We start from the raw sequence: 15,337 nt of genomic DNA, 5'->3' as shown, positions 1-15,337 counted from the left end.
GCTTGTTTCAGCATGGCGAACCGCAGGAGGCTGTATATGCTCCATTGTCGCTTGTCACTTCAGAGAAGAGGGCTCATTTGTCCCCAGTTTTCATGCTTTACGCTAAAAATTACAACCCCATCCATTCTCAAAGAGGAGAAAGATTTATTTAGCCTCGGAGAAACTGGACCAAAAAAAAAAAAATCCAACCCACAAACCAACCCTGTCTTATGTGGACACTTTTCCGCCGATCTCTGCCACTGTATACCAGATTTGTCTTTCTCACATAAATTTTGCAAAGAATAGAGAGAAACACACGTTGCTCGACTCCAAAGGCAGGTCACGCTGCCAAGAGAAAACACATTCAGCAGAGCCTTAATTTTGGCGGAGAAAAAAAGAAGGAAAAAAAAAAAAAGGAAGAAAAGGAGGGGGTGAGAGAAAAAAAGGAAAGGGAGGAAATGAAACATTTTGCATCCTCGTATCGCCACAGCAGCGCTTTTGCCCGGGAGCGGGAGGTCTGGCCCGCCGGGCGGAGGGCAGCTCCCCCCCGCTCCCACATCCCGCTCCTTTTGTCCGAGGCGGTGATAACTCCTTCTCCTCTGCTTGGATCTGTATTTTCTTTCTTTTACTCCCCCTCACCCATCCCACCCCCGCCTTTCCTCTCTAATTCCGGGCTGGAAGTGCCCCGCTGGAGGCGGGAGCGGTGGTGCGGGTGGGGGGTGCCGGTGGCCCCGCTCCCGCCGCTGCCGCGCACCCCCCGCGCTCGGGCAGCGCTCCCGCGCCGCCCGCCTTCGCGATCCGCCGGGCTCTCCCCCTGCGAACGTCCACCTGGCGTTAACCTTTTTTTTTTTTAAAAAAAAACACCCAACCTAAATAAAGTTCTTGCTTGTGTGCTCCTTCCCTGTCACTTTCCTCACAGATCCTGCGGTTAAAGTAACTTTAAATGCAACTGGGATGGGAGATCCCTGGGTGCGGGGGAAGCCTGTCGTAGCCTCGGACCAGCAGAGCGTTTTTTCGTTCACAAAGAAGGACGTTAAAAGTATATTAAAATGGTAAAGATTTTATTGTATCGGAAAAAAGAGCTATCTGTACAATTCTAAGAGACAGTAAATAAAGCGACATTGTCCCTATCGGAACTTAAATAGCAGGCCTTTTAAAATTTGTACAATTCAAACAAAAACAGGTCTTAAATCTGTACATTTCTTTTAATTTATAGTGTAATATTTAAATGCTTTGATCTTGGGATTTGTCCTTTTTTATTTCCGTAGCATGCAAAAATTCTAAAAAGAGTAAAAAATAATTCTAGGATTTTTTTTATTTTCTTTTTTTTTTGTTACCACCTTCATATCAAAAATACGAAAGGCAGCTTTTCAATAAAAGCACAACAATAGCAGAAAATGGTAAAAATAGCTTTTAATTGGTAAAATGAGGCAGAAATTGCATTGGAGACAAACCTCTATGCTCTAGGAAAAAAAGAAAGTATATATTTTTCAACTTGCATTATAACCCATCCCCAAGTTCCCAAGATTGCGAAAGAAAAAAAATATTTTTAAAAGGAAAAAAAAATACTTCGTGCACATCTGAAACATGCAAGGAAAGGAAAGTGGCTAATTTTTGCTGTTGCCGTTTTAAGTCTAACTTAAATCTTCTCTAAAGTGGTTCGTTTCGGAAGTCTTTGAAAACAACTGCCTACCCAAACATCTGTTGGAAGCCGAGTTTATTCCAAGGTTACGCGTCTCCCTCATAGATAAAATAACCGTCATTGATAGCTATTAAAAAAAATAATCAAAACCTCAAAAAGAAGGGGGAAGGAAAAAAAATCCAATATATACGTTTAAATATTTATACAGAAGCCGTCCGTAATTGCACCATTCCGAAGATGTGACAGGCGGAGGGATATCGAGTCTACCCTAAATTAATTTTTTGTGTGTGTGTGTGTGGTGGGTTTCTATTGCTTATTGCTCCGAGCGAGGGGCAGCAGCCGCCTCGCCGCGCTGCCGGGGCCGGGATGGGGGCCGGGGGTACCGGTTTGGAGCTGTCGGGGTGGGGGGTGGGGGAGAGGGACGGGGAGGGGGTGGGGGGCCGCCGGCCGCCCCTCAGTCATCCACGTCGATCTCCACGTCCTCCTCCTCCTCCTCCTCCTCCTCGCTGTCCCGGCGGCTGCGGGGCCGCTCCGTGGGGGGCGAGGCGGGGCGGGGCGGCGGCGGGGCGCCGGGCTCCCGGGCGGCGGCGGGGGGCGGCGGCGAGGACCCGGGCCGCGCCTTGCCCCTTCCCTCGGCGCTGGGCTCCAGCTCGGCCAAGGCCACGATGTCCACGGCGGGGTTGGGGCCCAGCTTTTTGGCCGATTCCACGTCGGCCTTCATCTCCTCCAGGTCTCGCTTGAGCTTGGCGCGGCGGTTCTGGAACCAGGTGATGACCTGGGCGTTGGTGAGCCCCAGCTGCTGGGCGATCTGGTCCCGGTCCGCCGGTGACAGGTATTTTTGGTAGAGGAACCGCTTCTCCAGCTCGTAGATCTGGTGGTTGGTGAAGGCCGTCCGCGACTTTCGACGCTTCTTCGGCGTTTGCCGCTGCCCGAAGATCGTCATCCCGTCCCTGCCTGCCGACGAGCCGCCAGATTGTCGCCGCTTTCCCCACGTCCCCCGTCCCCACGCCCCAGCCCCCAGCCCCCCCGCCCCTGCCTCGTCGGTGTCGGGGGAGAGCGGGGCAGAGCCGCTGCTCCTGCACCCCGAGGGCCGCGGGGGGAGGATGCCGCCGGGTACCGGCCGCCCAGGGACCCCCCCATCCCACCCCGTGCGGCACCCCGGGAGATGGGGGGGGGGCGGGGAGGGGGGGGGGCAGGAAAACAAGGCCGTGGGGAGGAGCGGGGCACCCACCCGCGGGAGGATCCCCCCACTCTGCGAGGGGCTTACCTTCGGCCGCCTGCAGCACGCTGACTTCCAGCCCCTTGAAGGTCTTGCTGGCCAGCTCTTCCAGGGCGCAGAGGGGCGAGGTCTGGGAGAGCAGCGCCCGGCCGGAGAGGGGCAGCCCGGCCGGGGGGTGCTTCTCGGCGGCGGAGAGGAGGTGGGCCGTTCCGCAGAGGGTGTAACTCCTCCGCACCGAAGGCTTGTTGAGGATGTCCTCGATGCTGAAGGGGGTGAGGGGCTTGTTGGAGTTGGCCGGCGGTGGGAGGTGATCCAAGGGGCTCCGCCGCCGTTCTTCCCCCGAGGAGGGCTTGGGTTCTTCTTTGGAAGTCATGGTGGGGCCGGGCCGCGCGGGGCTGCCTTCCCCACCCGCGACGGGGATGCGCTGCCGCGGGGAGAAGCCCCCGGCGGGACCGCGAGGTGACGGCGGCGGAGACAGCGAGCAAAAGTTGAAGCCCACCTCCAACTCCGGCGGAGGAGCCCCGGGTCCTCCCGGGGAAAGCCACGTCGGGCGGCGGGCAGGGCGGGCAGGGCGGCGGGCTGAGGCCGGGAGCGGAGCTGCCGTCGGTCCCTCGCCGGGAGGTGGTCCTGCTGCACCTCTTGTCCCAGGGTTTTGGGTCGGGGATTTTCCCCCCCCTTCTCTCTCTTCCTCCTCAGTCTCCGTTCGCTCGCTCTCTCCTCTCTCTTCCTCTTCCCAGCTGCTATTTTAAGAAACACCCCAAATCGCAGCACTTTTCCTACCCTCCCCCCCCCCCCAAGCGAATACTCCCCCAAAAAATAATAAAAAAAAAGAAGGAAAAAAGAAAAAATTTAAAAAGCAGACTTCGGAGAGGGGGAGAGCAGCCCTCGCACCGAGACCTCGGACCAGGGGGAAAGAGGCGAGAAGAGACGGGGTAATTGACTATTGCTAACAAGTTATTGTTGATTGGGAGGTAATCAATTATCTTCAATGACACTTTTCGCCCTCTCTCTCTCTCTCTCTCTCGCTCTCTCTCTCTCTGTCCAATGCAGGCTTTTGCAAGTTCGGAGACCCATTAATTAGGAGGCGGTATGGAGGTGGAGCCCAGTTGAATTATAATGCTGAATGCACTTGTCATATTCTGGCCCTGCTATTTGTTTGGACATATATATTTTTAAATTACATTACAAACCAGCCTTTATTGCATCAGGATAATACAGTATAGTGAAAAATAATAATAAGCGAAAACAAAACAAACCGAAAAATATCCGGCGGTATCTTTTTTATTCTTCCTTCCCCCCGAGATTTTTTTTTCTTCTGTTTCTCCCTCCTGTTAATTTCGGCTACTAGTTTATTTAAAATGTCTCTCTCTGGCTTTATCCAGAGCCGTTTGATTTTTTTAATGAGGGGAAGAAGGTGAGAGCCTGGTTCCAGGTAAGGCAGACCTTTCCTTTCCAATAAAATACGATGGTTTCCGCCGAATTTGTCGTGCTCCTCTTTCCCAGCGCCCTGGGCCGGAGCGGGCTGCGGGGGCCGGGGCGGGGGCAGCCCGGCGGCCGGGCAGGACCCCCCCGGGAGGGTGCCGGTACCGGGAGTGCCCGCGGAGGGGCTGTGCGGCGGGGCGCGGGCCGGGATCGCTGCCGGGATGTCGGCGGCTTCTTCGCCTTCGTAGGCGCCGCGGGCGGCGGGTGATGCTGGCCGGGGGCAGCGCGAGGAGAAGGGGCAGGCTGCGGCCGCGCTCCGCCGCCCCGCACAGCGCTGTGTCGGGGCCGGGGAGGGCCGGTTTCCAGCCCGAGGCCTTTTGCTGCGAGCCTACGGACGGCTCTGAGGGGGGGGAGCAGCGGCGGCGGGGCTTGCTGTGCCCCCCGCCCTCGGGAGACAACTGGCCTGGCCCGGCGCGGCTGTCCGTGGGGGCCAAAACTGCTCCTTATTATTATTTTCACTCGGGCCGCCCGCCCGCTTCTGCCTCGCCGCTCCGCAGCGCCGGAGACAAAGCCTGGGGCCGGGGGTAAGCGCCTGGCCCCCTCTCTGGGCGGGGAGCGCCCCGCGGGGCGCGGGGCCGCGGACCCGGGCCGGGGCTGGACGGGGCGGGCGGCGGCCGCCGGGCGCATCGCGGGGCAGCGGGGCGGGAGGAGAGGCCGGGGCCGGATCCGGCTCTAACTTTTCCTCCTCACCTTGACGGGCAGGAGGAGGGCGGCTGGCAGCTCCCAGGCCGCTAGGTACCAAACAAGCACAAAAGAAGCAAATGGCTCCTCTCCTTAAAGCGCCCTCTTCCCATTTTTTATAGCTCTCTGGGAGTCTCTTTATGCAGTGACCTATTTTTAAAGGCCTATATTGGGTTATTCATCATATCAAATACTGCGAGGAGCTGGGGGGGAGCTGGTCGGGGGGAGCGAATTACACTGATTCTAAATCGCCCAGCTTCTTTGCTTTGCTAGGTGGATTATTTGCTTCGCTTTGCTTGGGTTTTATGAAGTGATTTAAACATATTTTAACCAATTAGAGACTTTCCTCCTCTCCCTTGTGTCCCCTCGCATTATTTTCCAGCGTGGCGTTTTATGTCAGGATCCGGGTTTTATTGAGAACTCAGCCGGGGATGCTGGTGTTATAATTACAGAAATAAGATTAAAAAAAAAAAAAAGAAAAGAAAAAAAAAAGGGCGGAGGGAGAGAGAAAGAAAAATAGTCTCGTTCCTGGGTGAGAGTTCGGGCGGGCTGGCGACGTTAGGGATGTGCCGAGGCGCCGCCGGCTCCAGGCTGCAGCCCGGCCCGTCTCCCCCGCGCAGCGGAGACCTGGGGCGCAACTTGCGCCCGCACCCCGAGCGCAGCCCGCTCCGCTCAGGGCAGGGGCAGACCTGCCTGCGCTAGACATATTGAAGCCCCTCAAACCGTTCCGGATCCCCGGCTGTCCCTCCGGCCCGCATCTCCCCTGCCCTGCCTGCGCGGGGGGACAGGGCTTTAGCACCCCGCTTTTTTTTGGCTCCCTTGTCGGGGCAGAGCCCGCGGGGGCGGGCAGCAGCCTCAGGACGGGCTCCTCGCCACGGGGGGACCCTTATTCGTTTGCCTCGGCCGCTGCTGGCAGGGGATAGCCGGGTTCATGCTCTGCATGAGTAGCTCAGCCCGGTGGCTCCAGGCCTGCCGCCTGCCCTTGTGCCCAGTGTCCCCCCCCAAATAAGCACCTCATTGAGAGAAGGGGTGGCTGAGAGGGAAGGGAACAGGTTCCGACCCCCCTCCCTGACCCCCCCGGCGCTCTCTGGCTGTCCCGGCGGGGTCCGACCGACCCCTCTCCGCGGTGCTCCCGGCTGCTCGGTGGCGCCTGTCGTGGGTTTGGTTTTGTTTTCCCTGCGCTCACTTTGCCTTTGCAACGGCTGCAACTCGCCCCTCGCAAACGACTCCCTCTCTGCCCTCCGGGGGTGGCCAAAAATCAGAGGAGGGGCAGGCTGGGTTGCCCCCGCCCCGACTGAGGGGAAGAGCTCAGCATCCCCCCTCAGCACCCTTCGAAATTTAATTATTTTGGGTTTTGTTTTTTTTTGTTTGTTTGTTTTTGGCAGCCCGCTTGGCACCCAGCCCCGAATTAGGGACCCTCCGTGTCCCGCGGCAGGTCCCATCGCATCTCCTGGTCCTCGGAGGGTTCCGGGGAGCAAGGGGGCCCCGGGGACAGCCGGGTGCCTCGTCTGGCCTCTGCCACGGAACTTCGCATCCCACCGGACTCTCTTGCCCATCACGCCGGGAGGCAGCTGCGGGTCGTGACTCCCGGTTTTGGGGTCGTTTGGGGAAAAACACCCTCATCCGCAGCGCTTCAACCGCGCCCCCCCCCGTTCTGAGCGGGGACCTGGCACTGATCCCCTCCTGGTGCAGGCAGGAAAAGTTTGGGTCGGGTCCCCGGCCGAGAGGCAGGTAGGGGAGCAGGGCTGGAGGGACCGGCGGCCCCGGCTGCACCCAGGGATGGATGAGGCCCCCCCCCGAGCCGTCAGGGAAGTGTCGCTCCGCGCCCTTGCCCTTCACCGGGGAAGAAAAGCAAGGGAAGCAGCGGCCTTTCCTCCTCCACGAAGCAGAAAACTACCGCTGAATCTGAAACTACTCAGGGGGTAACAAAAAATCCCTCTGGCTACGAGTAGCATCTTTGGAGGCGTCTCCCCTTGCCGCCCCCCTCGCCGTGTTCGGGGGTGCCGGCGTGGCTGCCCCCTCCCCGGGAGCCGTCCGGCACGGCAGGCAGGCAGGGCGCGCCGGGGCTGCCCGCTTTGGCTGTGCGCGGCCCACTTTTGTCCAGGAAAATGTCACAGGAATATAATTAAAGCAGGCGGCATAAATCATTCAAGTGTTGATCACCAAAGTAACTGCGTACAAATGACACCTCCTTTCCCAGCATAGCTGAGCCGTGCATGGCTCCCAGTTATGACTGCCTAGTTTAAGTGGTCTAAACGCGTTACCGCTCCCTGTTAGCAGCGCGGAGAGGAGCAAACCCCCGTGCTCTCTAGCTGATAGCGAGAGGTCCTGGCACAGCATCCCGCACGGGGCCGGGGGGGCGAGTCGGGAACCTGGGAAATAACTATTATTTTTGTCTTTAAGCACCCCCCAAGTTTGGGGCTGCGAGGGCCGAGAGGCGGAGAGAGCCCGGTGGGACCCGCCGTGGAGCCCGGAGGAGGGAGCCCGCCGCGGTCCCTGTCCCAGCTCTCTCTTGCAAAACTGCCGGTAAAATATACCCACAGGTGTCCCTTGTCCCCGCCGGGCACTGCTCGTCGTCGCTCCCCTTGGAAAACAACCGCCCCCGGCTGGGCGCCCGCCAGCTCCCGGCTTTGCTGGGGAGGGGGCGTCGGGGGGCCGGGGGGCACAGCGGAGCCGGAGGGAAGCTCCCCGACCGAGCCTATCTCTGGAGGTCGTTTTTCCGCGATTCCCCGCTTCTTCCTCCCCTCGCAACCAGCTCCCTGCGGGGGAAAAAGCTCCGTTGCACCAAAAATAAACCTGATCCAAGTGCCCGCACCCGGCCGGGGAGCTGAGGCCAGGGGCAGCGCGCCCGGCCCGGCCCGGCTGGAGCGCACCGGCCCCGCCAAGCCCCGGCCTTTCCCGGCGGAGAAACGCGGAGAAGCCGCCGCTCCCTCGGGGGTCTCCGCTGCGGGGATGGGACTTGCGCGGGGCCGGGCAGGGACGGAATCGGCCACTCCAGAAGCCCTGCCCGAAGCGGGGTACGGGGAGCGCTGCCCCTCGGGCGGGCGGGCCGGGCAGCGCCCGCCTCTCCGCCTTTCCCCGGGGCTTTTTCGTTTGCAAACGAACTCCCGGGGCGACCCAGCGGCGTCGGGGCCGGCGGAGCTGCAGTGTGCGGGAAACCCCTGGCCGCACCCGGGGCCGGCTGGTTTCCCCTGCAAAAGCCCTCGGGGAGCGGGGTTGGGCACGGCGGTGCCCGGGCCGCCCCCCGCCGCCCTGCCGCAGGGCGCGGAGCGAGGGATGAACCCAAACGGGAGCGAACCCCCGTGCCGCTGTAAGCCGGGATGCTCCGGGCGGGGTGCAAGGAAAATAGGGGAGCCCGCCTCCGCCGCAACCCTTGTAAAGCACAAATTAAAAGTAACTCCCCGGGTGGATTGACTCCTCCGGCCGCCTCATCGCCTTGAGCGGGGCCGCGTGGAGCGCTTCCCACGGCGGGGGACAACCACGGGGGTGCCCCTAATACCAAATGTTGGGGGCCGGCACATACCCTCTCCTCCTCAGCACGGTCGGGGTCCCTCCGAACCGTCACGTCTGGTGGGCTTTTGGCGTTGCCCCGGGATTTGGGGGGGGCTGGAGAGCTGCTTTGCGCTGCGGGCCCCCCAGCCAGACCCCCGGTTTCCCCCCGGGGGGTGGGACAGGGTCCTCCTGCAGCCGTCGCAGGGGTTCCCGAGTGAGAAAGGCGCATACGAACATTTGAACGTATTTTTATTCTTTTAATTTCTAGTCCAAGAAACCCAGTTGGATGCAGGCTCCCCGGGAAGAACAGCCGGGAAGTGCTCGTCCCGGCTCCAGGCAAGGCGACAACCTCATTTTTACTACTACTACTATTATTATTATTAAAAAAAATTAAATACTTTGATAAATGCAATCTGCAGGGCAGGGAGGTGGGTCGGAGCCGGCCGAGGGCATTTCAGGCCTCCCAGCCTTGCCAGGCTCTGTGGGCGGCAGAGATTTAGCAGCTCTCGGGCCGTCCCTGCCCCGTCCCAGCCCGGGAGAGCCGAGGCAGGCGGGCAGGGCCGGCAGAGGCGCTCAGCGCAGCCCCGACCCTCTGCGCACCCCTTGGCTGCTCCCTGGGTCACGTTCGTTTTGGGATGGAGCGCAGCCACAGCCTTCTCTCTCCAGTCCCCCTTGGCTCAAGGGAGGAGGCTGGAGGGGGGAACCGGTGCTCCGCAGGCGCGGAGCTCGCCCCGAGACCAGCGGATGGGCGCAGGGCAGGCGGGGGCAGGCAGCACCCAGTCCGCGCAGCTGCGCCCGCAGGCGGCTGGAAATAGCGCGCAGCGCTGGTTTGCACTGTCACCTCCGGGCCCCGCGGGGCTGGGCTGGGGGTGTCGAGTGCCTGGGTGATGCCCACCTCGGCCCAGGCCCAGGGGCTCTCTCGGTTCCCCGAGGAGAGAAGCGAGGCGGGGCTGCCCGCGGGACGCCCCCCTGCCCCGACACTCTACTCTGGGCTCGAGGCTCGACAAAACTTTGTTGGACGGGGCGGGGGCTGGGGGTGGGCGACGCTACAGTCACCCAGGGCTGTGACAGCCGAGCAGCGCTGGCTCCTCCGAGAGACCTGTAATATCTTTGCCGCTCCCGGCACGCGTGAATAATTCACCAGGCTGCCAAATGCAAGTAACGTTTGTGGCAGCTATGAAGGAGCCAGGGAGGCGAGGGCTCATTTTTGGGGGGCAGGAGGAGGTGTGGGGAATCAATTGAAACTTAATAAAGGGAGTGGGGGGGAGAATGGCGGAAATAAGCCAGGCAACTTCTTCTAATAACAACTTGGTGTTAATAATTCAGGAGCAGTCATTGGATTATAGCACAATATCCGAAGTACGTGTTGCCGGCACAGTGCGGGTGGATAATGTAATCGGAGCTCATTTTGCCTTCCAATAAATTACAGCAGCAAAAGTTTCCTGTTAAAGCAGTTATTTGTATTTCTTTTCTGAAGGTGATTCCCCTCCCTCCTCCCCTTCCAACAACTGCAGTAAGAAAATTAATTAAAAACTAATATTTCCACCCTTTGCAAAAGCAGCACTGAGATGCGAAACCAGAGTCTGACTGTGATCTCTTTCAACTTTGAGTGCTGTGAGGCTGCTTCTTCCTGCCTCTCACTTCTTTCTTTCAGTACCCCTGTTCTTCCATCCCTTCAGTTTTGCATCCTACCCCATCTGACCTTGCGGGATCTCTCAAGCTCAGAGAAGTGCTGCTGGAAAGAAAGATGCCCTTAAAATCCATCCCTTCATGTTAAGGCTTGCTGTGTTTGTTCCTCTTGTCCCTCTTGGGTCCTGTTATGAAGGGGCAGCAGCTAGACGTAGGGTCAAACAGCAGTTCACTTGCCTTTCAACTCACAGGTGAGGTGAGTTTGCAAGGTGCCAGATGCCTCTTGTTCTTTTCCTTCCAAACTACAGCATCACTTAGCAGCAGACACATCCTCCCAGACCAAGCCAGGGTATTGCAGCTTTCCTCTTCTCTATTCCTGTTTCTCTCACCAAAGTCCGGGCTATACTCTTGCACGCTTGTGGCCTCCATCCATGGCAGGCGTTCACAAGATGATTCTCAAACCTCTCCCAGACCCTGCTGCTGGACACAGGGCTCCCCTGCACTGCTCTCCAGTGCCAAGCTGCTCTTTGCATCCTGCCTGGGGCCTGTCTCAGACCTGCCTTGAAAAGTGACCTTTCCCTAACAGCTTGGCCATGGCCAGCAGACACCTCTGTTTATTTTATTCTGCTTTCTGCCCCAGGAACCTTAGACACATTCCTTGGATGGTCTTGGATCAGGCATGGCTCTTTTTATGGGTACTTTTTAGCATCCTGTAATGGTGGCTGGCATTTCCCTTCCTGCGTAATAGCTGCTGTCAGCTTACAGCATTTCTGTACCGATCGCTGTCGGATCAGGCTGTCTCCCTGTCTCCAGCACTGCATGGCAGTACGATGGAGAGAGAGAGAAGAGCTTCCTACAGGAGGCTGGGGTGAAAAAAAATCTTTCCTGTTAGGCATTTCCCTAATCCCCTCTCTTCAGGAAATGATTCAGACTCTGAGGTTAAATATCAGGACAAAAATGCCTTATCTTTAGTGATTCCACCTCTGAGCATCCTGGTCCACCTCCCTTCTCTGTTTTGTTTTGTTTCTGACATCTTGTGATGCCAAATTCCCACGTTCTCTTGCCTGGCACCCAGGGCTCTTTTCCAGCTGATGTATGATCGCTTGTGATGGTGGAACTCTCCTGCCTGGGCCTTTTTCCTGGGCACTGAGTAAAGCATGTGTAGTGAACAGCCTCAAGGTTTCTCCCATTTTTCTGCTTGAAATCTCCTCGGGGTCTATTTAGTTCTGCTGCTTTTTACAGGTGTGGAAAGCGGGTCTTTGCTAATGCCAAGTAAGCAGCAACACGTGGGTCTGGATTCTGCTCGCACATGACAAAACCAGTCAGGTTCTCTGCATCTGCCATCAGCAGTGTTAAAACTTAATAAGAACCTACCAGCGTTCCTGGGTAAGGGGTGAGCAAGGCCTGGAAAGGGGAGTATCAACGCCACAAACAGCAGCAGCAGTAATGCGGCCTGGGGCGTGCAAAGGGGCCGGCCGGAGCGGGCATCCCTCGCCCTCGGGAAAGGCTGCGGCTGGCTGGGCAGGCCGGCGGCGAGCCAGGATGCCAGCCTTGCGGGCCAGGTAGGAGCGGCAGGGGGGTCCCCGGGGGTCCCGGGCATGGCCGCTAGGGGGAGGGCGCCGAACGCGCCGGCCGCGCAGCCGCTGCCCCGCCGCGCTCCGGGCGAGGGGACCCCGGGGCTCACTGCTCCCCGACGGGGGACAGCAGCTGTGGAGGGGCTAGTTCGGCCTGAGCCAAGCCACAGGATAACTTTGCAGGAGGGGCCCCTCGCCTGCGCTTTAAAACCTGTGATTTTCTGCTTGGAAAGCTGTGTACCTGCTCCTGCAGCTGCTTGTAGTCTCAGCAAAGAAACGGTGTTAAAAGTCTCCTGTGCCCTGCAAACCTCCCGCCAAACTCCAGATGGTCCCTTATTATAGCTACCGAGCGTCCAAGAGCCTCGGAGTACATGGGCTCCAGGACAGGGTAGAAAAGCGATTCCAGTTTCCCAAGGTTAAAGACTCGTTAACTGGTAAGGCAAGGCAAAAATGATGAAAGGTATGGTTTTTTGAGATGTATACAGATCCGTAAATGGTGACCTCATTACATACAGGGGATGCAGGCAGAGGGTAAAGAGGAGTGAAGTCCATCAGTGGGAGAAGGAGCACCCACGCACCCTGTGGCTACAGAGCAGTTGCAATGCCGCGGGTGCACGGCTGCTCTGCTCTTTGCCCTTTTGCCCTGTGCATGTGTGCAATCTGCGGACCCACTGGCTCAGCATTGCGGAGCTGGGCACGTAGTGCTGCAGGAACATGACCTTTTGCTCTGGAGATGGCAAGAGCTTTGTGCTGGCAGCAGAACAACATACCCAGTACAAATAGAATCACTCTGATAATAAATCACCATCCATAATAAGAAGACATCGTTAATAATAAGTCATCCAGGGGCCTCTTGAGACCAGCGTACAACTTACTGTAAAAATAGATAGGAAACATGGTGTGATCATTACAAGCAAGATAACAAATAAAAGAGAAAATGACTTTTATAGGCATTTAGCTCTTTTTTTCCTTCCCCCTGCTTCCAGCCAGTTCTGTTATCAGTCAGGATGGCTGTGATTTAAGCTCGGTCACAAACCCAGGCTGGATTTTGCAGATGCGAAGCCCTGGGTTCACAGCACCTGTGAGCTGGCTAGATTGTTACCTGCAGAGGAGCTGCCTGGCAAAAATCCTTCCCTCTGCTCACAGTGTGATCCCTTAGTTATCCTGATTTCTCCAAAGGTCCTTGATACAGGCAAGTGCTCCCTGGTTACGACATACAGGAGGCAGCTGAGGTCTTGCCCATAGATGTCAGCTTTTTCTCTGCCTCCTCGGTTGGCAGGGTTTGTTGCCCGGCTCCCATGGTTTTGTGTCGGCTCAGCTGACAGGGTGACTGGACTTCAGAAACCGGAGAATAGCGAGGGGCAAACACATGGCAAAACCTGAGATTTGAAACTAATGAATTTTTCACATTGGGAACTTGCCAGATCTGTGGATGTTTTCACACATAAACTGGGCTGGCATCGGAAGACTTGTGCAAATTGCTCTGTGCACAGAAGCTGGCGGAGTCTGACACATTTAAGGACAAATTTGCAAGTTGTGCCTTGCACCGTTTTGTCAGCCCTGAAACAGATCTGCTTGGGATATCAGTGCTGCTTTCTTGCAGCAAAGGGGAAAGAGGTTAGGGCTGTTCAAATCTTTCTTGGTTTCTCCCCTTGTTTGCGTTTGCCAGGCAAACAATAGCAGATGTTATATAGTCAGTTCAGTTCGCTACTAGTCCCATTATGTTCTATTTATGTTTCACTTTATTGGTTTTTTTTTTTTATTTTCCTATTATTGTTTCACTCTGGGGGAGGCAGAGGATATAATATATTCATCTTTATTATACAAAATCTGTGTGAAGCATTTAATAAAATGCTGTTTCCACACAGCTAGGAATATTACTGTTAGCTATTCTTAAGTTAATGCTCCTATTAAAAAATGTTTGATGGCTGCAGTGACTGGAACTTGTGTGGACAAAAAGCATACGCACCACTAAATAAGGCACTCATGGCAATTCAGAGATTTCCTGATGCCTCGTGGAAAACTTCTGTTTAGCCAGATTTCTGCTTACTTAGCATATTTCCAGCATTGTTCCTCCCCGGTTTTATTATTAGTTATATTTGAATGGAAAATAAGTTTTGCATTTTCTCCCCAAAACTTTCCCTTGGTATTGGAGGGATCAAATCTGGCCCCCATCCCCAAGTGTCTTTCCCAGGTGGGAGTTTCAGTAGAGGTAGATACAAAGGTGATTGGGGCAAGAAACTGATAGGAATGCAGTCACAATTTCTGTCTGAACCAGGACTTGCTAGTGTCAAGTCCATGATGCTCTCTTGCCCCAAAGCTGCTGATTCAGTCCCAAAAATGCCTGCATGAGGTAAGCTGGGCTTGTTCCGCTTAACAAGCTTGTGGATGGGGGTAGCGAGTTTATACTTGCTCATGGAGATGGAGCAGGGCAGCATCTGAGACCTGCATGCCACGGGCACCTGGCTGTGCCACGAATGGGAGTGGTTCTCCATGGACCAGGAGCACAGGAGATGGTGTTGCTTCTGGGGTTTCTGAGGGGAGCAGTGGTGAAAAGTCAACATTATTGCATCAGGTGAGAGGAGATGAATGATGGAAAGAATCTATTCCTGAGAAACAAAAAGATATTTTCAGATGAAGGTCTTTCCCTAATTGATAACTTTCCAGGAAAGACACAGACTTCCACGCCCAGCACAACACTGACCCAGAGCTGCTGATGCGTTTGGTTTTAGACCCAGAGCTCAGTCAAACACACAGCTTAACACCATGCTTTGCCCTGGCGCAGGCAGGGGTATGGCATGCAGATCTAGGTTCACGAACCCTCTCAGAACCAGAGGCTTTATCCCTGCCTGTCTCCTTTGAAGAGCAACGAGGCAGTTCAGTGACGTGAGCGCTACATGTTTGCAGGAGCGCTAATGGCAGTCAGCCTGGCACTGATCTATACTGTCACCCTATACAAGAGGCTGAGGAAGGCCATATCATGTCTAACAAAGGTCTGCCTAAACCTGGATCCTGACTCTGCTGCTGGCTGGTGATGGATGTCCTGAGAGTGCAAAGACCCAATTATGTAGTATGTTATTATCACTATAGTGTTGCACTATATTATTATAATACAAACATTAGCAAGTATATGGCATGTTTCCCTGGGATACTTTCCCAGCCCCTGGAAGTTTGTGGTTCAGAGTCCTGAGCTAGGAGTGATACCTTTGTGTTTTATAGCCCCAGATAGATTGCTCTTCCATGAACGTGTCTAACCACTTGTTCAACCCATATAATCTTTTGGCATCTGCGATATCCCGGGGCAATAAGTTTCATGGCTGATCTACAAGCTATGTAGATAAGATCTTCCTTTCATTTGTTATGAATCTGTCACCTGATAACTCCATGTCCGCTTGCACTTGTTCAGGAAGAGGCAACGCACAGTTAATCCCTGCTCACCCACTCCTCAGCCTGTCTGACAGCACAGACATCCGTAGTCCTTGGTAAAGCCTGTCAGCCTGGAAACACAGAGCTGACTGTGGAAGAGATGCATCTCTTATCATCCAGGACTGGGCAGCTGATGGAGAAGACCAAGGAAAACCAAGATGCACTTCAGAGAGAGAATGGCATTCATGGTGTGGTGGACAGTGGGGAGGTCTG

General features: G+C 56.1%; 1 protein-coding gene across 1 annotated transcript; it reads right to left on the bottom strand.

The window, feature by feature from the left end:
• Positions 1 to 2,075: 2,075 nt before the first annotated feature.
• On the bottom strand, positions 2,076 to 3,213 carry LBX1 (ladybird homeobox 1). The gene is made up of 2 exons (XM_055793681.1): positions 2,889 to 3,213; positions 2,076 to 2,575 (listed from the first exon to the last, which is right to left on the bottom strand). The coding sequence occupies exons 1-2, from the start codon at positions 3,211 to 3,213 to the stop codon at positions 2,076 to 2,078; spliced, it is 825 nt and encodes a 274-aa protein (XP_055649656.1).
• Positions 3,214 to 15,337: the final 12,124 nt, after the last annotated feature.

This window comes from Falco peregrinus, chromosome 1 (genome assembly GCF_023634155.1).
Source record: "Falco peregrinus isolate bFalPer1 chromosome 1, bFalPer1.pri, whole genome shotgun sequence".
NCBI classification, from domain to species: Eukaryota; Metazoa; Chordata; class Aves; order Falconiformes; family Falconidae; genus Falco; species Falco peregrinus.
This window is presented reverse-complemented; position numbering and strand designations above follow the sequence as displayed.